The 24,412-nt window shown below is 42.5% G+C and overlaps 2 protein-coding genes across 2 annotated transcripts in view; one reads left to right on the plus strand and one right to left on the minus strand.

The window, feature by feature from the left end:
• LOC145414105 (elongation factor Tu-like) overlaps positions 1-2,711 on the plus strand; it is a 216,308-nt gene extending 213,597 nt beyond the window's left edge. The window contains exon 6 of the mRNA XM_080283664.1: positions 2,484-2,711. Coding sequence (XP_080139790.1) covers positions 2,484-2,668 — 185 coding nt within the window. The 3' untranslated portion in view covers positions 2,669-2,711. The remainder of the gene's footprint in view (positions 1-2,483) is intronic.
• Positions 2,712-2,784: 73 nt separating this feature from the next.
• LOC145414104 (uncharacterized) overlaps positions 2,785-24,412 on the minus strand; it is a 255,196-nt gene continuing 233,568 nt past the window's right edge. Inside the window, exon 10 of the mRNA XM_080283663.1 lies at positions 2,785-5,173. Coding sequence (XP_080139789.1) covers positions 5,138-5,173 — 36 coding nt within the window. The 3' untranslated portion in view covers positions 2,785-5,137. The remainder of the gene's footprint in view (positions 5,174-24,412) is intronic.

A 24,412-nucleotide genomic window follows, 5' to 3' on the forward strand; every position in this document is an offset into this window, starting at 1 on the left:
ATGCAAACTACTCGGAAAATAGGAGATTATTCTGGAAAGAGGTGCAGAAATGTAGAAGTGAAAGTGGACAGAAATGTGAAAGTGTGAATATAAAGAAGTAAGGACCAAATGGAATAAATGAAAGAAGTAAGGACCAAATGGAAAGAATATTTTGAACGCCTATTGAATGGGAATAGAGAGAGCAACGCCACTGTAAACATGGGTGGTTTTTAGTGTGTGCAGAGAAGGAATGCAGTGCCAGGAAACATGACACTCACACAGGTGGAGAGCGCTGTGAAGCAGCTGAAAAATGGGAAAGCAGCTGGGTTTGGTGAAGTGCATGCAGAGACGATTAAGTTTGGCGGAGAGAGCAGAATGAAGTGCTTGTTGGAGAATGTAGGAAGGCATGGATGAGTGAAATTGTGCCAGCAGAGTGGAAGAAGGCTGTGATCGTACCCCTGTACAAATATAAAGGTGAGCAAAGTGAGTGCAAGAATTATCCTGACATATGTTTATTGAGTGTAGTAGTGAAGGTATATGGAAGAAATTTTATAAAGTAAGAGAGAGAACAGAAATCCTAGTGAGTGATGAACAGGGTGGCTTTAGGAGTGGCAGAGGATGTGTAGATCAAATATTTGCAGTGAGACAGTGAAGAAGGCTTGTGAGAAGGACTATAAGCTGTTTATGGCATTCATGGATCTGGAAAAAGCAAACCACAAAGTAAACAGAAGGATTGTGGAAGGCTTTGCACATGTGCGGTGTAGATGGTAAGCTGCTAGATACCGTCAAGAGTTTTTATGATGGCAGTGAAGCATGTGTAAGGGTTAATGGTCATCTGAGTGAATGGTTCACTTTGTGTGGGCATGCGACAAGGTTGTGTGATTTCCCCATGGTTGTTCGATATACAGTATATGTATGGATAGGGGTGATGAGACAAGTAAAACATGAGTAATGGAGAAGGGGATGGTATTGGTTGTGAATGGTGGTGGATGGAATGTCTTCAAATTTGTTGTATGCTGATGATGGCAGTATTACTTGCAAATACTGGACAAGAACTTGGTAGACTAGTGCAGAGTTTTACTGATGTCTGTGAGCATCATGTCTTGAGAATAAATACAGAAAAGAGTAAAGTGATGGTTACTGAGAGAGAAGGTGACTCCTAGTGCGATGTTACAATGAATGGAGAGAGACTTGAATTGGTGAGAGTTCAAATTCCTGGGTACTGTGATAGAGAGGAGAGGAAAATGTGCAAAAGAAGTGGTAAGTTGAATGACAAAAGGAAGGAATGTAGCTGGTGCAATGAAGGCCTTGATAAGAAGCAGAGGCTTGAGTGTTGCAGCTACACGAGGCTTACATGAGGGAGTGTCGGTGACAGCATTAACACATGGATGTGAGACCATGGTGTGGCATGAAAATGAAAAGTCAAGAGTGAGAGCATTGTAGATGGGACTGCTAAGGAATATATGAGGAGTACAGAGAGGGATGGGATACAAAATAATGTGATTTGTGAAAGATGTAGTGGGGGGAAGTCTATGGACACCAGAATCGAAGAGAGTTTACAGAGATGGTATGATCATGTGGAGAGAATGGATAACAATAGAGTGGTGAAAAAGGTACATCTGAGCGAATTTGAAGGAGGGAGGAGGCAAGATAGGCAAAGGAGAAGATGGAGGGATATGGTGGATGAGTGTGTGAGGAAGAGAGGTATGGAAGTTGGTGAGGCTAGGGGACTGACAATAGATTGAGCTATCTATTGCCAGACTCCATAATCCCGTAAGGGGTGGCCATTTGGCTTTTAGATTGAGCTAGCTGGATGAATATTGTGAGGAGAAGCACATGACCAAGGATCTGGCAGCCTTTTTTAACATGACAGTATCTTGACTGACTTTACCGGATACATTTATATGAAGCTACAGAACATGGCAAATGTTTTTGGCATATCAGATGCAGCCAGAATTCTGGGGGTTTGAATGGTGAGCAAATGGAAGCATGGCCCATTGGATTGGACAAATCTGGGATGTCTGGACATTGCTACTCCTCACCCTACTCTTGGGTGGGAAAGGAGGTTTGGATGATGATGATGATGATGATGATGAACTAGCTCAGGTACACATGAATGATGTTTTTGAGCCAAAGAATGTGCTTTAACAGCAGGAGTAGAAATTTTTATCTCACAGTGACAAAGAAAACTTCTATAACCAAGGGATCACTGTAGTATTCAAAACTTCTGTAGATGCACATTCTTTTGACACTAACTAATTCATGCTAAAATTCATATGTATGTTAAAGTTCACATGTTTCCGAGACTTCAGGAATATCATTGCTTAGAAACCCACAAAGCTCATCAACCATCATACTGACCATACTCGTTTGGGTACTGTACATCATCAGTACCGTATACAAATCTTTGTTTATTCAACATACTGTAGTTTCTAATAATGAATGTAGCAGTTGACATGGCAGGTAATTGTGTACTTTTGCCTCATAATTGTCTTGTTCTGCAGGTGAACACACAACAGTGGAGATATGCTTGCAGCAAAAGATGGTAATGAAGCCCAGCCAGACCTTCACAGTGAGGGAGAACAACGTAACTGTAGCTACTGGCATTGTTACCAAGGTCCTACCTGTTGTTGAAGTGCATAAGAAGAGATTAGATTTAATAGATGTGTCGGTAACAAAAAATATGTAAGTTATATACATACTGTATTACTGGTGTAGAATAAAAGATATATGCTGAGAGGCTGCTGTGTTACACTTTGCTAGCTATAGTATAAGGAAACTAAAACAAGATAAATTTTACCTGCAGGTTTATTGAGTAACATGTTTGAGAGGCGACTGATACACGGCTTGTTGGAGTACTAAGCATTGGTTATGTCTGTGGGGTGGAGGCTACAAAGCAATGGTGGTGTGGGAGGTGTCTGAGGCCGGCACTGGTCCGCCTGCAGCCACAACACCCCACCGCACACTGACTAGGTTGGTACATCAGAAACCAGATGCATCAGCAAGCTTTCCACTCTTCACTGTCTGGGGAAACTATCTTGCTATGCAACTAGCTTCTTTTGTATTTCTGGCTGCTTTGAGGAGTGTGCAACACCAGTAACTGGAGGGCACACTAGACTAACAGCCCTGCAGTTCTTGCTGATGGACAATCTCCACACAGCAGCAAACTGAACCCTGGAAGTAAGCACTTCCAGTTCAAGCCAATCAAATGTGCAAGGACATGTCAATCGGCCAATTTTCTTAATGAAAATTATATATATATATATATATATATATATATATATATATGTATGAAAAGAAAACCTAAATCTGCTCAATCTTGGCCTAATGCCCACATTGCCTTGCACTGTATGTCTTTGCTGCCAAATAAAGTCTTCAAACATTGATAACATTTGGATGCCACTCTGTAATTGGTATACTGTGGCACGGTACATAGTCAGGTATGAAATACTGGTGAACACGAGGATTGAGGCTTCAGTTGTAGAGCACCAGTGAGCCTCTTGTCAGTAGTGGGGATGATGGTAAACATGTCTTTGACATTCCTTGCCAAATTAGTTTGCATTAGTGGTGAAAACAACAAATGGGTTACCTTAGTAGCCATAAGGCTGCCCATTGCTGATGGTACAATATTTAATCACCTTCTGACCTCAACTAAGATGACATCATTGTCTACCACAGGACAGTTTTGTCTGTTGCCATGAAACAATATTCATCAGTTCCTTCTCGTCACTGATTAAAAAGCATAAATAAAACAAAATATAAATAGAAATAAAGCCTCAGCTTGGCACAGGAAGCAAAGTATTACTGATTTTCATCTTCACATTTTTCCTGGACTGAGTTAAAAGCAAATATGTACACGGCAATGCAAATCAGGCCTTTCTAAAAAATACTGATATACACATCCACACACAACTTTTGTGTATTTCCATGACAATTAACACTCACAACATTAAACATAAAAAAAAAAATAATAATAAACAAGCACACGCACATGCACCCACTGACACACGAGAGCACTGGTTTGGGAAACTGCAGTGTCGGAGAGGATTGGTTGGTTGGCTGTGACTTGAAGTGCAGCCTAGTGGCAGGTTGAATTACATACATTATATGTACACATGGACACATGCTTTCACACATAAATTAGTACAGGGCAAAGGCGGGCTCAGTGGCACGTGCTGCTTCAACACCGACCAGTCGCCATGGGTAGGGGCATCCGGTGCGGAGTGGGGGAGAAGTCGCACACCGCTACCCCAAGTTATGGGGAGTGACCGACATTGTATAGGGGGGAGACCAGCGTCGCACCACGGTGACTGCCTCATTTGACACCCTGTACCTTTCAAACACACACACACATATCTGACAGTGAGCATTAAGCACTATGGTCCTCTCTGGTTGCTACCTTCAGTTGTGAATTGGGAAAAGGGAAGGGGTAGAGTGTTAATGCCTCACACTGAAGCTGCCCAACACCAGGCTATACAGTATTACAGGGCCAAACACCATACATCATGGCTCAGGCAGGTAGTCGGCAGTGCTAACAATTTGGCTTTTTCAGTTTACTACTTGTGATACCTGGATCTACCACTTCCTGGCCAGAATGAGTAGGTGTTGGTTTTCATTTTGGGTCCCATACCCAGAGGTTGCGAACTTCTCAGTATTACACTCTCTCCTTCCGAGCTCATAAAGAAAAGCACCCGGGATATCTGCCATTAGACTCCTGTAGTGTCAATATCTTGTGCTTGTCAAACTCGCCAAAGCAATGCCAGGGGAACACAGCTACCAACTCCTTCCTCGGGCCTGACTTTGGGAGGACACTTATGCCTAACAAGAAAAGCACAATATCACATTTCACATGGGTAGCCAGCATCCCAAACACACACACACCCAGGTTTTCCTGCAGATTGACCCATACTTAGATGGTGGGCTGCCAGGGGGGAGGGGCACCACACTCTTGCTGGCAAACCATTGAAGTTTAACACTGGGGGATGGGGGAATTAACACTGATACCCAGCTGCGACTGCGAGCATGGACGTAGGGGTAGCTGCAGCAGAGATGATGAAGCAGAGCGCAGCAGCCGAAGTGGTCAAGAAGCAATCGCTTTCTCCAACCACACTGACCAAGGCTTCCGGTCCAGTCATCAATACAAGGTCAAAGAATCCTCTCACATTGTGCGGTATGGACCCTGCAGCTTCAAAAACTGAAAAGACATGGTTTAAATCAGTCAAAATTGTACACAAATATTTCTAAAAGTAACATGATTACTATGAAAATAATTTCCATACCAGGCAGACTGTTGCCACAGTACCTTTTACATGGGGATGCTTAAGGCATATACAGACTGGTTTTTAACCACTTTGTGCATGATGACTCAAAATGAGTCAAAATGGTGTCAGTCTGATAAGGAACCGATGATGCACTATAACTCACTTGTCAGTGCTGGTCTGAAGGGATGCCAATTAGGTAATTCTGAACAAAAATATTCACCAAAAATTACGTTTTAACATGAAATGCATCAATAATTGATGTGTCATAGGGGAGGGTTTCTATTTCTAGGCCAACATTCTCAACAGTCAGCATTCTCTCAGTTTTTGGTTTGGGGGGAGGGGGGGCATGTGCGATTTTTGCCGATTTACTTGAAAACTATTGACTGTATCAGAATTCCGACAACACCAAGTAAAAGCTCGTGAAATTCTACATCTAGACACATGCTTAGCTCTTGCATTATGCAGGCGAAATTTTGTACTATGGTGTAGGGCAGTTATTTTCACTGATAAACAACAGTATTCTCACCTCATTTCGGTACTTTCGCAGTACTTTTACTCATCAATTTTGAGCGTTTTTATTAGCCTAATTATCATACATCAGGGAAGATGATGTTTATACTATGCAAGTCCAGCCTGCCCTCATGGCATTTTCTCTGATCATGTCACACACACAGATAACTTATGATGCAAGAAGGGGCTAAAGTGGTAGAGGATGTGTGAATCAGATATTCAGTGTAAGACAGACAGTGGAGAATGCATGTGAGGATTGTAGGTCTTTATGGTATTTATGGATCTGAAAGAGGCCTACGAGATAAAAAAAGATGGGATTATGAAGTTATAAACATTAATCGTGTGAATGGAATTCTGCTGAATATTGGGAAGATTTTATGTTCACAGTGAAGCTCTGAAAGTAGGTGGATGTCCAGTGTGTGATGACATGACTATTCAATTTACAGTATATGCTCAATATTTTGTGGTACGTGGCAGCGCTCACCATCCACTCACTCGATGTTGTGTTGCTTTGGGTGTCTGCCCATTCCTCTCTTCCTTCATCTTCTGTCTTTCTATTCTTTGTTCTTTCCTCTTTCTGCTGCCTACAATGACTTTACACTCTCTCTTCTGTCTTTCTTTCCTTCACTCTTTCCTCTTCCTTCTGCCCATGGATGACTACAGTGAGTGACAAGCCAAATGGTTTCCTGTACACCAGGAAACCATTTACTACACTAGGTGATAACCATATAACCAAATTATGGCACATGGTGGTTTATGAGTAATTAAGGTGCGGCACATGGTGGTTTATGAGTAATTATGGTGCTCCAATTGGACTGAGCCTGTGTAGGCTTATATCCAAGGGATGAGTGAGGCTGATCACTCTGATCTTAAATGTTAGGACCAACTTGCCTAGCCCCGGGCTCCTACACTCCTAATGGGGCGGCATTGGATTGGATGATGGATGGATGGATGGTTGCTCAATATTACACTCTTTTTTTAGCATCCTACATTCCTAATGGGGCGGCATAGGATTGGATGATGGATGGATGCTCAATATTACACTCTCTCTCTCTTTTTTTTTTTTAGCAAACAACTCATTAAGGGCGCAAAATCTTTTCTGTTATCACTGCCTGATTTCACAACAAAAAACATGGGTAAATTACCTTAAACTGTAAAATATATAAAATAATGTCCATCGTCATGTGGGTGCACTCAGTCCGCCAAAACTAAACAGTGCTGATCACACAGCACCAGTCATCAGCAAAACTCTACCTTCGGTGTGATAAATGTGTTGATACCGGTAATTTACTCCTTGCAGTAAAATATAAAAGACAGCAATCATGCAAGAAAGATACTATGAAAAATTTAACAACAGGTTCAATACAATGTGGTTGTATGGGAGCATAGCAGATAGCTGTTCCTACCAACTTCTCACCCGGTCACTAATCCATTGCCTGCTTTATGCCTGCTTTTCAAGACTGAACATTAACAAAGCACATTTAATCAGTTTTTAATAAAAACACTTTCATTAACCTCACAACACATACAGAGAAATAAAAACCACCTGTTGTGCAACGGTACACTGCTGCCTTGCTACACACGCGTACATATATACGCACACTAGCACATTTGTTTGCCACATGGTGCCAGGAAGTTGAATTAACTCACATGTCTTCAGAGAACAAAATCAACATTCTATTGTAATGCGATTACATTGTTTTGAGGAGGCTACTCTGTTATCTCATGAGTGGTTTAGTGACAAAAGGTGCGCTAAATACCACTTCACGTGCCACAAATAGGGACCCTCAACGATTTAGCACTCGACTCAATTTACATACAAGATAGTGTCTGAATTTATGCACTGAACTGAGGAGATACTGTGGTGGGATGGATGGTGAAGGTGAAGGAAGCGGCTCTACCAATGCCAAGGTCACAGATCGGTTCCTGTGTCAAGTGTGATTTTTTATAGAGGCTTGATGATGTGTCTTGATACTGGCTCTATCCTTGTGCAGGGAAGAAAGGTCCATGCCAACCTCGATCCCTCTTTTATTTCGGGGTATGGTGGCTCAGTGGTAGAGTGCCTGATTTGAGTACCAAGAGTCATGAGTCTGTGCTGCACTCAGGTAAGTTGCCCTGCCAGGAGAGGTAGCACTCTCCTGTAGCCTAGCTGGTTGTAGCAGCTGTGGCTCAGTGGGTTAGAGTGCTCTGACCAAAGGGTCGGATGTTCAAGTCCACCCAAGGGTCATTGGTAGACATCAGGAGGGGCATTAACCCGCCCCATCCCGATATTTTTGGACCTTTTTTTTTTTTTTTTTTTTTTTTTTTTTTTTTTTTGCTCAAACATCCGCTTTTGGTGAGAAACCGAAAATTCATAGAGAAATCGCTCACCTGAGGTTTAAAATACCTGATTTAGGTACAAGACCTTCCTTACCTGACTGGGTTTTCTAACAGGCTGGCACCAAAGAAAACTAGTTCTATGGGAGGGTAACTAATTTATCCACTCATAAACAGTATTTATTTATTTACTTGGTACGAATTTATATGTAGTACAAGAGTATATTGGTTTTCAAACAGTAATATAGGCATTATAAGCATTGTTTCACTCACTAACTCATCACCATTCATGACCTTTTTTTTCCCACATTACCTGATCATCATTTCTGAATGTTTCTTCCTCTAATGCTATGTAAATATTGTCCTCCACATTGTCATCGATTGGGGAATCACTCTGGCCCTGAATGTCTTTATTGGCCAGGTCACTGGTAACAGGTGAATTGCCGAGACAATGGTGTGCAGGGGGGGGGGAGGAGGTTATGCAGTGTAAGGCATTGTTCCTGCTTGGTATCTTGTAGAGGAATAGAGGAAGGTGTCCTGTGTATACGTGCCAAAAATCACTCGCGAAATCGCTCACGAAAATTGAAAATTTTGCAGATTAGGGACCTTGCAATGTTGCCGCGTTAATTCACGTCGCCGGTTAAACATATATATATATATATATATATATATATCTATCTATCTATATACCTAGGCTGCTTCCCCCAAGGAAAGGGAGGTAGCCGAGACAGGACGACTCACTCTCCATTTACTCATCCATTCAAACACATTTATTCGCATCTTAGCCCCAAAGGGGAGAACGGACAGATCCTCACTGCATCACAACGCACAAGGGTCAACTGCGCAATGCAATCAGTGACATCCACAGCAGGGCCCGACAGCAGAACTGGTTTACCCCTGCCACATCATAACAGACCCATCCCCTTACCCGCATATATATATATATATATACAGTACCCTCGCGTCCAACACGGTAATATTGTCATGCATGAGTCCCGTGTTGGGCCAAAAACGTGTTAGACAAACGACAGAGCTTATGGGGAAAAATGGATTATGTCAGCAACCCTAGGAAAAGTCACACTATATATCTACCATATACCTATACATATATCGGTACTACTATAATTATAATAAATGGTACTGTGCTATGAATGATAACTAACCTTTTAGGATAGTGTTGGTAGGCTTGCTGGGAATGGAAGGTGGTATCCAAGGCTGTAGGTAGTCCTGCTGGGTCCCCAGAGGATGGCTGCTGGCGTCAATAGCGGGTAATGGCTGCTGCTCCTCCTCAACCTCCTTCATAAATCCTTTGAAATCACACTCAGAATCACTATCTTCGTCCACAGCCATGGAAGGTCCTGCTTCTGCCTGTCCTAGCACTCTGTAAGCCATCGCTGCTGCCAGGATCTTGTCTTGGGTTTTTATTATGGTCCTCACGTTGGCTTCATTCATGTCGTAGGCCTTGGCAATGTCAACTTTCCTCTCCCCTTTCTTCTTCCTCTCGATGCTTTCTAGCTTGGTGGCCTGAGGGAGGTGCCGCCGCTTCTTGGGGTTCTCAGAAGGCTTCCTAGGCATCGTGAGCAGGGTAAAATGCAGTAAAAAGGGCAGAAAATGCAGCAAGAAAAAAGCACCTTCCAATGTGAATTATGCGACTGAGTGACGCTGTGGCAGGAGAAATTTAAACAAAACATCACATGAGAGCAGAAGCGTTTTTAATTGGGCAACATCACGATCACCTCACGATAGAGGGTGGGGGAGGTACTTGATCGGAAGTTTTTATTGGCTGTCAGCATCACGGGAACGTCCAGTATGACCGTGTTGGACCAGGGGTGATTGTGCTAGAGGCGAACTCTGCGGATTTCGCCCACTTCTCAGAGCTCCGTCCGTGTTATGCTAATGCACCCGTGTTACAGTAATTAAACCGAATAAAATCTTACTAATTATTGCTCTCCGTGCTGGACACGAATCGTGCTGGACAAACGCGTGTTGGACGCGAGGGTACTGTGTATATATATATATATATATATACACACATAAATATATATACATAAATATATATATATATATATGCATAAATAATGCATAAATATATATATATATAAGAGGCTGCCCACAGTAAAAACGCTTAGTGCCAAATGTAAAAAACACAGCAAATCGCATTCACAGGTTATTGACTTTTAACTCTTTAGATTTTGTTTACTATTAACCCTTTAACCGCGGGCTTGTTTTGCTTTTCCTTGCGGCACCCGCGGGCATATTCGCCTCAGACAGACTCTCTAAAAATATTTGCCAAAAATCAGTTATTAGTCCTAGAATATTAAAATCACATATGCTTATGGCACATACCTTCAGCTTCCTCCTGGGGTGTTTGCTGAGCCTTCGTCGAGTACCGTAGGACTTGTGGAGACCTCTGAAGTTGGGTAACAAAGTCTCCACTTTACACTTCCCGACAACCCGTAATATGATTACCACAGCCTGATATTATCACTAGAAACACTATTCTATGATTCTCAAATAGTTTGGAATCCATGCTAAAAAAAAAAAAAAAAAAAAAAAAAAAAACAGTGTAGCAATGAAAATTACGAGGGCGTATGACCTTCCCATTTGCGCTAGTTCGCCACTGGTGTTGTCATTTATTATTCATAAAAATACTCACAGTTTATATTTCTATTATTATATTACACTTATATATACCTACAGTCTTTATCCATAAGTTTCCTTCAGTAAGAGTAGTTTATTGTCACTGTAGGCATTCAATTTCTTTCAGTAAAATACGTAGCATTCATTTTCTCGTCCTGTATACTAGCATTAAGCGTCAATGTCACTTTCACCTTCACTCTCATAACTCATAGTATTCATACATGCTAGAGTGAAACTTTCACTTTCATTACTCCTAGTATATATACTCTGATTCTTATATTACTTTTTATTTACATGCTCTATTTTATTTACATTATTTACATTTCTATTTTATTTACACTGTGTTATGCACTGTCACTTGAAGTAACTTATAAAACTATTTTCCACTGTTCACTTATATTTACATTCATTGCTTTCACTTGCTGTTTACACATTATTTACAATTCCACTTGCACTGTTTTACTCACCAGAAAGATCGTGGTCACTCTCTATCAATTGTCAGCCCTTCACCTCTTTCCACACGAGGTTTAGTAGGGGGTAGAGGTCACAGGGCCCTTTGCATGGGGCTAAAAAGCGGCGGAAGTTAACAGGCACGAATTTGACGTACTTTCACCTTGAAAGACGACAGTAAACTGATACTGGTGGGCCGGGGTGGCCTACCTAGGGAGAATGCATTACTGCCAACATCAGCCTCGTGAGAGCTGCTAATATATAGCTATGAAATGATTGGCAGGAAATCTAGACAATACGTAATAAATTAGGTAGTTCCAGGTGAATGTAAATATCACTTAGGCTTCTCCCTTCCCTCCTTATATATATTTTTATTATGAGAACAGATTATACGGCATATTTCAAGGGGAAATAAACAGCGAAAATTAGCGAACGAGTGCACGTGAGGTGTTGTCAGGTGATAATTAGCCAATTCCAGGTGTATGGCACTATCACTTACCTTATTTCTTTTTTGTATATATTATTTGGTATAAGAATAGGGCATAGGGCTTATTTCAATGGATGAAATCAGTGGAAAACTCATGGGAAGATTTACTTAGCGCAGAATACAGTGTGGTGGCCTGCAATAATTAGGTAGTTCCAGGTGAATGTAAATATCACTTAGGCTTCTCGCTTCCTTTCTTATATATATTTTTATTACGATAATAGATTATATGGCATATTTAAAGGGGAAATAAACAGCGAAAATTAGCGAACGAGTGCACGTGAGGTGTTGTCAGGTGATAATTAGCCAATTCCAGGTGTACGGTACTATCACTTATCTTATTTCTTTCTTGTATATATTATTTGGTATAAGAATAGGGCATAGGGCTTATTTCAATGGATGAAATCAGTGGAAAATTCCAGGGAAGATTTACTTAGCATAGCACGGCCGGGCAGGCGAGAGGGGAGGTAGGGAGGAGAGTCAAGAACGGGGAGAAAAGGCTAAATTGTCAACAATGGATGGGAGTACAGATGAGATTAGGAGTGCTGACTAGTGTTGGACATTGGCAGTATTGATAGATGATACAAGCCACGACTTGAAAACCCGGGCAAATTCAAAATAACACAGAAACACAAAAGTGACGCCCTGCAGTATGATCCCTTGCTCCTAAGCGTCACGAAAGTGATGCCCCGCGGTTAAGGGGTTGAGCGACTGCCTGACTGCGTTAGCGTAGTCATGTAAACATACCAGTGACCTTCATTCCCTTCCCATAATTGTTCACGTTTTTATATCTCACACTAACTTCACGTCACTGACACCAGTACTGTAAAGGGTTGTTCATTGCTCGGGGTTATTAAGGGGTTAATGGAATACATTACTTCTGCATCAATACTCTCTCACATATAAACACAAAAATGAACAAAAGAATGAGCACTAAATGTACGTTTAACTTTCATCAGAAAGACCTTACCAATTCATATTCTTCCAGTTTATTTTACGTATTTTTCCGACTTAAGGTTAGGTTAGGTTTGGTTAAATGTGAGTATGTTTAAGTACTTGGGTAGTGTGATGAGTAAGGATGGAGGTTTGGAGGGTGAAGTGCTTGAAAGAGTACAGCAGGGAAGAAAGGTTGCTGGTTCCTTGAAAGCAGTGATAAGAAGCAGGGAAGTGAGTATGGACGTTGCTGGAAGGACACAAGTCAAGAGTGAGAGCAGTGGAAATGAGTTATTTAAGAGGAGCCTGTGGAGTCATATGGAGAGACAGGCTGACAAATGAGGATATAAAGGACCGTTGTGGTGTGGATGTGAATGTGATAGGAAGCGTTTGGAGGAATACACTGAGGTGGTTTGGCCATGTGGAGGATGGAGGGTGAAAGACTGACGATGAGAGTGTATGTGACTGAGGTGGAGGGGGAGGCTGAGGATGAGATGGAGGGATGGGGTGGAGAGGTATATGAGAGAGAGGGTGAGAGTTGGGAGTGGGGCAATGAAATGGTGGAGGACAGGGCGACGTGGAGGCGATTTGTTTGTGGCCACCCCGAATGGGATTGAGGCGTTTGGGAATAGATAAATAGATAGTTAACCTCGGTTACGTTAAGTTTAGTTAAACACTAAGACAGTCCCTTCCACCATTATGCTGAGGAATCAAACAAGAGCTGTCACAGTCATGCAGCTAAAAACAACGGGGAAACAGATTTAACAAGCAACATTTATTTATAAGTAATGCATTACAGTATCAGTGGTTCATGGAATATGCAATTAACGGTGAATGTCATTTTCAGGAAGGCGTGAAGATGGAAGGTGAAAGACTGACGAAGAGAATGTACAGTATGTGAGTGAGGTGGAGGGGGGGGAAAGGGAGGTGGAGGGGGGAGAAAGGGAGGGGGAGGCCGAGGATGAGATGGAGAGGTATATGAGAAAGGGGGGTGTGAGTTGGAAGCAGGGCTTTGAAATGGCGGGGGACAGGGTGACGTGGAGGCGATTTGTTTGTGGCCACCCCGAATGGGAGTGAGGCGTCTGGCAATAAATACATAGATGGTGAAGTACACTCAATCCTTGAGTAACACGTTTTTGTTCTAACGCGGTCAGCATAATGAGACAAGTCATGTCAACATGAAGATAGAACTCCAGCTCATGCGGGAAGCCAGCTGGCCTGGTGACTAAATTAAGTTGCGCGCGTTGACGTCACTCTCTAAACTCTGGGTACCTTTCCTGGGCACATATTTCCATTATGTATGGGTATTTATCTCAATACCACACCCAACCACCTCAGCCAATCAGCCCTAGTGGGATAGGTTAGGTGTTAGATTGAGAAAATTTTGCCTGGGAAACACACTGAGCATATTTCCGAGAAAAACCTATGATTAGTTTTGAAACGACTGGGTGAGCATCGTTCCTGGCTAAGGGTTCCTGGTGGTGAGATGAATACGCATACTATCTATCTATCTATATACCTAGGCTTCTTCCCCCAAGGAAAGGGAGGTAGCCGAGACAGGACGACACACTCCCCATTTACTCATCCATTCAAACACATTCATTCGCATCTTAGCCCCAAAGGGGAGAACGGACAGATCCTCACCGCACCACATTGCACAAGGGTCAACTGTGCAATGCAATCAGTGACCTGCAGCAGGGCCCGACAGCAGAGCTGGTTTACCCCTGCCACATCATAACAGACTCATCCCCTGGACCCGCACCTGACCTGAAATAGCTGATCAGACCAAATGCGGGAGAATATCCCCTCAGGGCTGCGTCATCACTTATTCATTCACAATTTCTCTCCATTTATTTCTGTCACGCACAGCCACTTCCTTGCTCAACAGACATCCCTCTCGCATCCAGGGCTCTCTTCACACTGTCCATCCATCCTATTCATGGTCTTCCTCTCAGCCTTACACCTCTAACATCAGATCTAGTTATCTTTTTCACCAATCGCTCATTATCCATTCTCTCCATATGCCCAAACCATCGCAACACCCTCTGCTCAACTCTACCAGCCATCTCCCGAACAACTCCAGTTCTCCTTCACACTTCATCATTCTGCACGCGATCCATACGCTTCACTCCACACATACTCCTCAGACACCTCATCTCCATTACATTCAAACTTTTCCTCTCTGCTACACCCATATTCCATGTTTCAGCCCCATATAATGCAGTCGGTACCACAACACCCTCATACAGCCTTCTCTTTACATCCATTCTAAGCGAACGACATCTAAACACTTTTTTCATTCCTCCCAGCACCTTTCCTACTTCATTTATTCTAAACTTCACTTCTGCATCTATTCTTCCATCCACAGCAACATGTGACTCTAGATATTTAAAACACTCTACCTCCTCAAGCAACTCGCCATTCAAAACTATATTCATCCCCCTACCATATGCTGCCTGAGCACACTCAAGGCCGAATGGTTAAACGAAATTTATGGATTTCGCAATTTCAGGGGACGAAATGAAACGAAATTGTATGCTAATCGGGGGGTGGGGGGACTCGTGATCTCGTAAGTTAGGATTCAGTTCCACATTCATCATTCGATTTCATGCTTCCCAACACATTTCGGACCAACTGGGCATATGCTTATCAGTCCTTTCTCATGCCTCACCTGTTCTTACCCACACTGATAATGGGTTTTGCAGTTTTATGGGATGAAATGGAACGATAATGTTTGCTAATTAGACAAAAAGTTACTCTTTTATCCACGTGTTCTCGTAAGTTAGCATTCAGTTCCACGTTCTTCGTTCAATTTAGTGCTTCCCAACACATTTCCAACGAACTGAGAATGCTGTTATCAGTCCTTTCTCGTGCCTCACCTAATTCTACCCCACACTCATAATGGATTTCACAGTTTTAAGGGACGAAATGGAACAAAAATGTTTGCTAATTAGGGAAAAAAAAAAAAAAAAAAAATCATCCATGTGTTCTAGTAAGTTAGTGTTCAACAGCTCCACATATTTCGTTCGAATTCGTGCTTCCTAACACATTTTGGACCGACTGAGCATACGGCTATAAAGTCCTTTTTCACGTCTCACTGACTACCTCACAGTCATGTGGGTTTCGCAGTTTTAGGAGACGAAACTGAACGAAAATGTTTGCTAATCAGAAAAAAAGAAATTTCATCCATGTTCTCTCGTAGTTAGCGTTCAATTCCACATTCTTCGCTCGTCTTCCTGATAGTCTTATATTTTTTGGATTACTTCTGGGTGGTAAATAAATGTTTCATGCTAAACCTGTTTCCCCGTTGTTTTTCGCTGTGTTACACTGTGTCAACTTGTTTGATTCGTCAGGGTTACGGCGAAAGGGCCTGTCCTAAGTGTTTAACTAAACTTGACCTACATAGCTTAACTATACCTAATAATTTAACCTAATCTAACCTAGCATCCAGTTGGGAAAATGAGAGACGAAAACCACCTTTGAGTACATCAAGACAATCATAGGTACGGCTTAAGGAACGTGATGATAAAAAGTGGGAAGTTTTTCAGCAGGAAGTGGTAATTTATCACCCTGAAAATGGTCAGAAAAACACCAAAAACAAACTGGAGGAGTATGAATTGAATTGGTACGTTTACCAAAATGGCAAAAAAGTATGGCGTCAATGAAAGCACCACCATAACGATTTGGAAGGACCAGAAGATAAAGATCGTGTGTAGGAAGTGATCCGAACCTTGTAGCTGTGAAAGTTTATATTTGTCCTGAAGCTGACCGAGAGGCTTAGGCCTATAGGGCGTCATGTGGAGAGTCAGAGAAATTCTCTTTACTTCTCCTTACCACATTACCCCACCTAAATTACCCCCAGTTATACGCACCATCAGGTAAGACAGTGAAAGAGATATAATTATTGTAATTAGGAATATCAGTGGTATTAGAAACAGCATTAACAGAAAAGTCAGGCTGGGTACCCTTGTGTTGACATAGCTTCCCGGCACTCTTCCCCCACCCCCCACCTAAGATGTTGTCCAATTTTCTCTTTCTCGTATCATGTGGCCTTCGGGAGAGACATTAGGCCGTATGGTTAAACTAAAATTTATGGGTCTGGCAGTTTTAGAGGACGAAATGGAACGAGAATGTGTGTGTGTGTGTGTGTGTGGAGGGGGGGGGGTAAAGTACTCTTTCATCCATGTGTTCTCGTGAGCTAGCATTCCGTTTCATATTCTTCGTTCGGTATCGCTTTTCCCAACACATTTTGGACTGACTAAGCAGTTTAGCCATAGGCTTATCTGTCCGAAATGTGTTGGAAAGCGCGATATCAAACGAAGAATGTAAAATGGAACGCTAATTCATGAGAACACAAAGATGAACGTAATTTTTTCTGGTTTGCATCAACTGTCGTTCTATTTCGTCCCCTAAAACTGTCAGACCCACAAATTTTCGTCTAACCATATGGCCTACGGTCTCTCCTGAAGGCCACATGATCCGAGGCAAAACTTTGACAACAACACTTGGGGTGAGGGGTGGGAGGAAAATACCGTGGAGCTACGTATCAACAAAAAGGTACCCAGCCCAACTTCTGTTTTTGTTAATGCTACTTTTAAGACCACAGATGTTTTTAATTACAATAGTTATATCTCTTTCATTGTTTTACCTGATGGTGGATGTAAGTGGGGGTACTTTTTGTGGGGTTAGGTTGTAAGAAGGGGTAAAAGTGAGAGTTATGGAAAGTTGCCAGAAAACATTGTACCATTATATACAGTATGTAAACATTGTCTGAGTGACGTGGATTTGAGTACCATGGTCCTTGTCCAGTCCCTATTGCCCGTGGTACTCGAGGTATGAGTGTATTAGCAAATTTCAAGAATCAGCAAGGGGGCTTGGAAAGTAACCCTTGCTATTTTTTTTTTTTTTGGGGTGGGGGGGGGGGGGTGTACTGTACTATGCAATATTGTCATCAATACAGTACTACACCTGAAAAATATAGACACTAGTGAACATATACAAGTGTAATGAAACAGTAGGCCTACAAGTCACAGATAACACTTCCTGGACTGCCGAGATGATTCTTAACATCCCCAAACAATCAAAGATTTTCGTAAAAGGGACTATTTCTCAAAACTGCCAAAATATCAGATCTACCAAATAATCATCTGCCAAATAATTGGACTTTTACTGTGTGTGTGTGTGTGTGTGTGTGTGTGTGTGTGTATGTGTATATATATATATATATATATATATTATATCTATATATCTATATATATAAAAATAGATAGACAGAAATATATAGATATATATATATATATATATATATATATATATATCTATATTATATATATATATATATATATATGTGTATATATATATATATATATATATATATATATATATATATATATATATAGAATATGTATAAACACCCAATCCCATGTCGCCCCACGAGAAGCACAGGAGCCCAGGGTCAGACAAGTTGGTCCCGACATCCAAGATGAGAGTGACCAGCCTCACTCATCCCCGAGTGGCACCACATGGGTAACAAACCCCAACCACCCGCTAGATATAAACCTACACCGGCTCAATCCGACTGGAGCGCCGTAATTATCCACTAAACCACCAGGCACCATAATTTGGTTATATGGTTACCAACCAGCATACTAAATGGTTTCCTGGTGTACAGAAAATCATTTAGCTTGTCACTTAGTGTAGAGTCACCCACAGGCAGAAGGAAGAGGAAAGAATGGAGGAAAGAAAGACAGAAGAGGGAGTGTAAAGTCACTTGTAGGCAGAAGGACGAGGAAAGAATGAAGGAAAGAAAGACAGAACAGGATAGAAGGAAAGAAGGATGAAGGAGAGGAAAGGGCAGACACCCAAGAGCAGCACTACATTGAGTGAGTGAATGGTGAGTGCCCCCAGTAGCATATTCTTTTGGTGTCATGTCTCCATGGTTGTTCAATCTGTCCATGGATGGGGTAATAAAAGAGGTACAAGGTAGGGTAGTGGATGTTGGAGTGGCCCTGGTGAGAGAGGATAGTGTTTGGAAACTCCCTGTACTGTTGTTTGCAGATGATACTGTGTTGTTGAGTGAAGACGAAGGGGAGCTGCAAGGCTTGGTGGATGAGTTTGAGAAAGTGTGTAAGAAACGGAATCTAAAGGTGAATGTAGGGAAGAGTAAAGTGATGGTCTTTGAGAGAGGTGAAGTTAGTGAATGTACAGCGAGGTTGGATGGTGAGGAATTGGAAAATGTGAGTACGTTTAAGTACTTGGGTAGTGTGATGAGTAAGGATGGAGGTTTGGAGGGTGAAGTGCTTGAAAGGGTACAGCAGGGAAGAAAGGTTGCTGGTTCTTTGAAAGCAGTGATAAGAAACAGGGAAGTGAACATGGAAGTGAAAAAGTTACTACATGACAGTATTGTGATACCAACTAACGTACGGAAGTGAAGCTTGGACATTGTTGGAAGGACAGAAGTCAAGAGTGAAAGCAGTGGAAATGAGTTATTTAAGAGGAGCCTGTGGAGTCACGTGGAGAGACAGGCTGACGAATGAGGATATAAAGGAGCGTTGTGGTGTTAATGTGGATGTGATAGGACCTCGTCAAAAGGTGTCAGGAAGGTTGTGTTGGGTGGCAAAAACACAACCTCCACATCCTCACACATACCCTCGAGTGACTGTGGGTGGCCCGGAGCATTGTCCAGGAGCAAGAGGAGTTTGCCAAGAAGGTCCTTCTCCTGAAGGTAGAACCGCACCTCCATCAGGAGACAGTGGTGGAAGTTGTCCAGAAAGATGGTGCTGGTCGTCCACGCTTTCTTACTGTGCATCCAGAACACTGGTAGGAGGTTTTTGTTGCATCACTTCAGTGCTCTGTGATTTGCCGACTTATAAATCTTGGCTTGATTATGTGGCCAGCAACAATGGCATATATCATTAAGATGCAGCAGTCCTTAGCTGCCTTGAACCTGGAAGCCCTTATCTCCTCCTTTGAGACGAAGGTCCTAGCAGACATTTTCTTCCACTCAAGGCCTGTCTCTTCGACATTCCATATCTGCTCAGGCCGACATCCTTTCTCCTCAATAATTTTCTGAAGTGCTTCCAGGAATGCTCCTGCTGCTACATGGTCCACTGATGCAGATTCCCCTCTCACCTTCAGCTTGTGAAGGGAGAACCACCTCTTGAATTTATCAAGCCAACTTTTGCTGGCTGTGAATTCAGGATGGGTTGTTGTGGCTGGTCCAGGGTCTATGCTGGTGCTTGGGGTGTCAGGGTTGGGAGATGAACTGGTCATCCTGTCATACAATGCCTTCACCTTTGCCCGAATTGCAATACTCTCTATGGGATTTCCCTTTTCCTGCTTTGGTGGTTTATCCACACAAGCAATGCATGCTCCATCTTGGACATCGCAGTGTCTCCTACCTGCGACACTTGCTTCGCTGAGGGTGGCACAGTGGATGCCAATGCTGCCCTGATTTTCTCCTAATTTTTCTTATGTACCGCACTGTGCTTTTGTGAATGTTAAATAATTTCCCAATACCAACATAGCTCATACCCTACCTACACTTGTCTAGCAATTTCACATCTTCCTCCAAGGTCATTACTTTCTTTGCCCATATAGGGGTAGGCTCACCACTAGGGGATGCAGGACGCTTGGGGCCTGTGCTACCAGGCCAACACAAACAAACGTGGGACAAAGTTATCACAAGTATATTGCACAATTGGGAGGTAATTCAATCACAGATTTGCACAGCAATGCATTTCTTACCTCTGAACACGTGAAAGCACAATTACTGGGGACAATACCAAGATCTGGGGAGGTTTGGCATGGCAATGCATAGGCAGCGAAACGACCGCGACAGTGGCAGGATACAGACTGAGAGGGAGACAGAGAAGCGCGGGAGCTTGGTGGTTTGGTGTGGGCCTGTTTTGGCGTGAAATGACCTATGAGTGTCTGCGTGGTAACACCTTGCAGCCGCAAATGAAAACTTGGCTCCACAGAGGGACAATCCACAAATGTTCGAAGGCCGCGAAAGTAGAATCTCCGAATGTGGAGAGCCTGCTGTTTATCAAGTCAGTTATCACATGGGTTCAACGGGGAAATATTTCTGACCAAGGGTCACCTACCCAATGGTCTAAACTTTAGTTTCCAGCTCACCTAAATTGGTATTTCTTTCACTTCACTGCATCTCACTGGCAGCCTGAACTCTAATACCACACTACCACACCTGCTAATGACAGAATTTAAAGGCCGCCTTAGAACGAATAAATAACTGTAAGCATGTGCACTGATCGTACATCAACCAGTGAGGCTTCATATGGGATCATAATGATCCTATAAATGAAAATGCTATCATAAAAAAAAAAAAAAAAAAAAAAAAAAAAAAGAGGTCCTACCTATTTAGTCATCATATAAGTGAGTAGGCACATACTGCTTCTTTGTACAAAGATGGTCTGCTGTTATGTGAGTCTGAAGGTATAAGGAGGCATGAAAAACCAAGAAGGTGGATGGATGTGGTAAATATGAATGTGAAAAAACAATGTATGAAAGTTGACAAAGGTTGGGAATTACTGAAGACTAAGCTGGTTGAATGAAATCTGGTGAAGCACGATAAGGGTTTGGCACCCCCTCCCCACAACTCCTTTCTCATTCAACCTGAGAGTTCACAGAATGCCTTTCTGGCAGCTATGTGTGCAGTGTATCCATGAAGAATATAACATACGTATGTACCAAGTTACCCATGTGAGACGGAACCAGTATCCTTAGGGTAAGAACAATGAAAGAATGACAGTGTGGCCCATTTCACTAGACATGCCACTGACAGTTCTCCCACTTTTATGCTTTTTCTTTCCTTGTTTTGGAACTTACCTCACTCATCTGGGTAGAAATATGGGTCAGGACAATAACATCCAAGTTATTCATCATCATTATCCTGACTTCTTTTTCCTCATCTCAGGATGAGGGTGTGGTAGGATCCAGAAAGCACAGCAGAGGGGGAACCATGAAGTGCATGCACAGGGAAGTGGAGCAGACACTGGTTCACTCATCATTCAAATCCCTGAAATTCTAGCTCTTGCTAGTCATAACCATGTGTGTATGTATATAATCTATCTATCTATCTATCATCATCATCATTCAGACCTCCTTTCCCACCTTAGGGCAGGGTGATGAGTAGCAATGTCCAGACGGCCCAAATCTGCCCAATCCAATGGGCCACGTTTCCATTTGTTTAATATTCATGCTCCCGGAATCCTGGCTCTATCTGATACATCAAAAACATTCACCACATTCTGTAGCTTCACATGAACGTATCCAACAGAATCAATCTGGATGCAGTCACGTTAAGAAGGGGTGCCAAATCCCTGATCATGCGCTTCTCCTCACAATATTCATCCAGCCAGCTCGATCTCTTGTCAGTCCCTTAGCCTCACTGACTTCCAAACCTCTCTTCCTCACACACTCATCCACCTTATCCCTCCACATTCTCCTTGGCCTACCTTACCTCCTCCCTCCTTCAAATTTGCTCAGATATACCTTTTTCACCACTCTATTGTCATCCATTCTCTCCACATGGCCACACAATCTCAGTACACTTTCTTCGATTCTGGTGTCCACAGACTTCCTCACTCCACATCTTTCACGAATCACATTATTTCGTATCCTATCCACTCTCAGTACTCCACATATATTCCTCAGCAGTCCCATCTCCACTGCTCTCTCTCTCTCTCTTGACTTTTCATTTTCATGCCACACCATAGTCTCTCACATCCATATGTTAAAGGTGGCACTAACACTCCTTCATGTAAGCCTCATGCAGCTGCAACACTCAAGCCTCTGTTTCTTATCAAGGTCTTCATTGCACCAGCTACTTTCCTTCCTTGTGTCACTCTACTTTCCACTTCTTTTGCAAATTTTCCTCTCTTTTCTATCACTATACTCAGGTATCTGAACTCTCTCACCAATTCCAGTCTCTCTCCATTCACTGTAACATCGCACTGGGAGTCACCTTCTCTGTCAATAACCATCACTTTACCCTTTTCTGTATTTATTCTCAAGGCATGACACTCACAGACATCAGCAAAACTCGGCACTAGTCTACCAAGTTCTTGTCTGGTATTTACAAGCAGTACTGCATCATCAGCATACAACAAATCTGAGATAGTCCATCCATCACTATTCAACACCAACGCCATCCCCCTCTCCATTATTCGTGTTTTTACTTCTCTCATCAACCCATCCATGTATATACTAAACAATCATGGGGACATCACACAAACTTGTCGTCCGCCCACACTGATCGTGAACCATTCACTCACATGCCCATTAACCCTTACACATGCTTCGCTACCATCATAAAAACTTGATGGCACCAAGCAGCTTACCATCTACACCATACATGTGCAACACCTTCCACAATCCTTCTGTCTACTTTGCTATATGCTTTTTTCAGATCATGAATGTCATAAACATCTTATAGTCCTTCGCACATGCCTTCTCCACTATCTGTCTCACTGCAAATATTTGATCCACACAACCTCTTCCACTCCAAAACCCACCCTGTTCATCACCCACTAGGACCTCTGATACCTATCATACTTTCTCTATAATAATTCTTTCATATAACTTCCCTACCACACACACACACACACACATAGTATATATATATATACATATATATATATATATATATATATATATATATATATATATAGTATATATATATATACATATATATATATATATACACTTAAATAGATGCACTTCACCTTACACGTTAAAATAATCTTTCCACTGACTATCAAGTCAAATGGGATGTGAAACAACTGTTATGTGCTCCTCCATCTATAATTTTTCTATACTGTACATATCAATCCCGTGTCAAATCTCTACCCTTACCAACGTGTGAACCTCGCTTCCTTCGTTTTATTTTTGAAGGCTCTAACATACTTGCATGCATCGGCCTTGGTCACCTGATGGCAGCTCTCCATGCTGCTCAATCTCTGGTAGCGTCCATGTTTAATCCGTTATCCCTGAGGTCACACTCAATGACCTTGTCCCAGTCCTCTTTTTCGGTCTAACTCTTGCAACCCTATCCCTAACATTAGCACTTCTCACTTTCTGCTCCCAATCATCATCCTTCATCCTTTCCACATGCCAAAACCAACTCAATCTACCTCTCCTCATCACAACACCATTACACTCCAGTCTCATCCTACCTCTCAACTCTTCCATCATAAACCTAGCCCCCCCAGGCCTCACACTCAGGGACGCACCGCACATCCACCTTATCATTGACATTTCTGTACATCTGAGCCTGCAAATATCCTCTTCCTCTACTGCCAAGGTCTCACTATCAAACAGCATTACACTCCTAACACATGCCACATACAAAGATCCCTTAGCATGGAGGGAGAGCCCTCTCAATGACAGGAGAGGCAACAGCTCCCTGAACTTCTCCCAACCACTCATCATTCTAGTCACAGAGCTAGCTCCAGCTCCACATCCAGCACATATCTCCCAAATAACGAAACTTTTCCACACACTCAAGAGACTCAACAGCAAGTTCAATCCTTTCACGCCTGGTAATCTCCAAATGCTCACCCCAGCACACACGAACTCAGCATTATCTTGCAGTCTACCTCTAACACCACTACATCTCTTATGCACCCACTTATCACAAACACTGCATAAGAAGGAAATGCTTCCCACACCCTTGTGGCAAATCGCAAAAGGCCACTCTCCCTCTTCTTTGACAGTACTGCCACCAGCCCTAGACACCACAACTTTTGTTTTATCTGCATTTCCTGCACTCATTTAACTACACCCATCCAACTCCTTCACCTACCATGCCTCCTCCCAC

Source organism: Coenobita brevimanus, chromosome 98, assembly GCF_032717465.1.
Source record: "Coenobita brevimanus isolate Jiangsu-jjx chromosome 98, ASM3271746v2, whole genome shotgun sequence".
In the NCBI taxonomy this organism is placed as follows: Eukaryota; Metazoa; Arthropoda; class Malacostraca; order Decapoda; family Coenobitidae; genus Coenobita; species Coenobita brevimanus.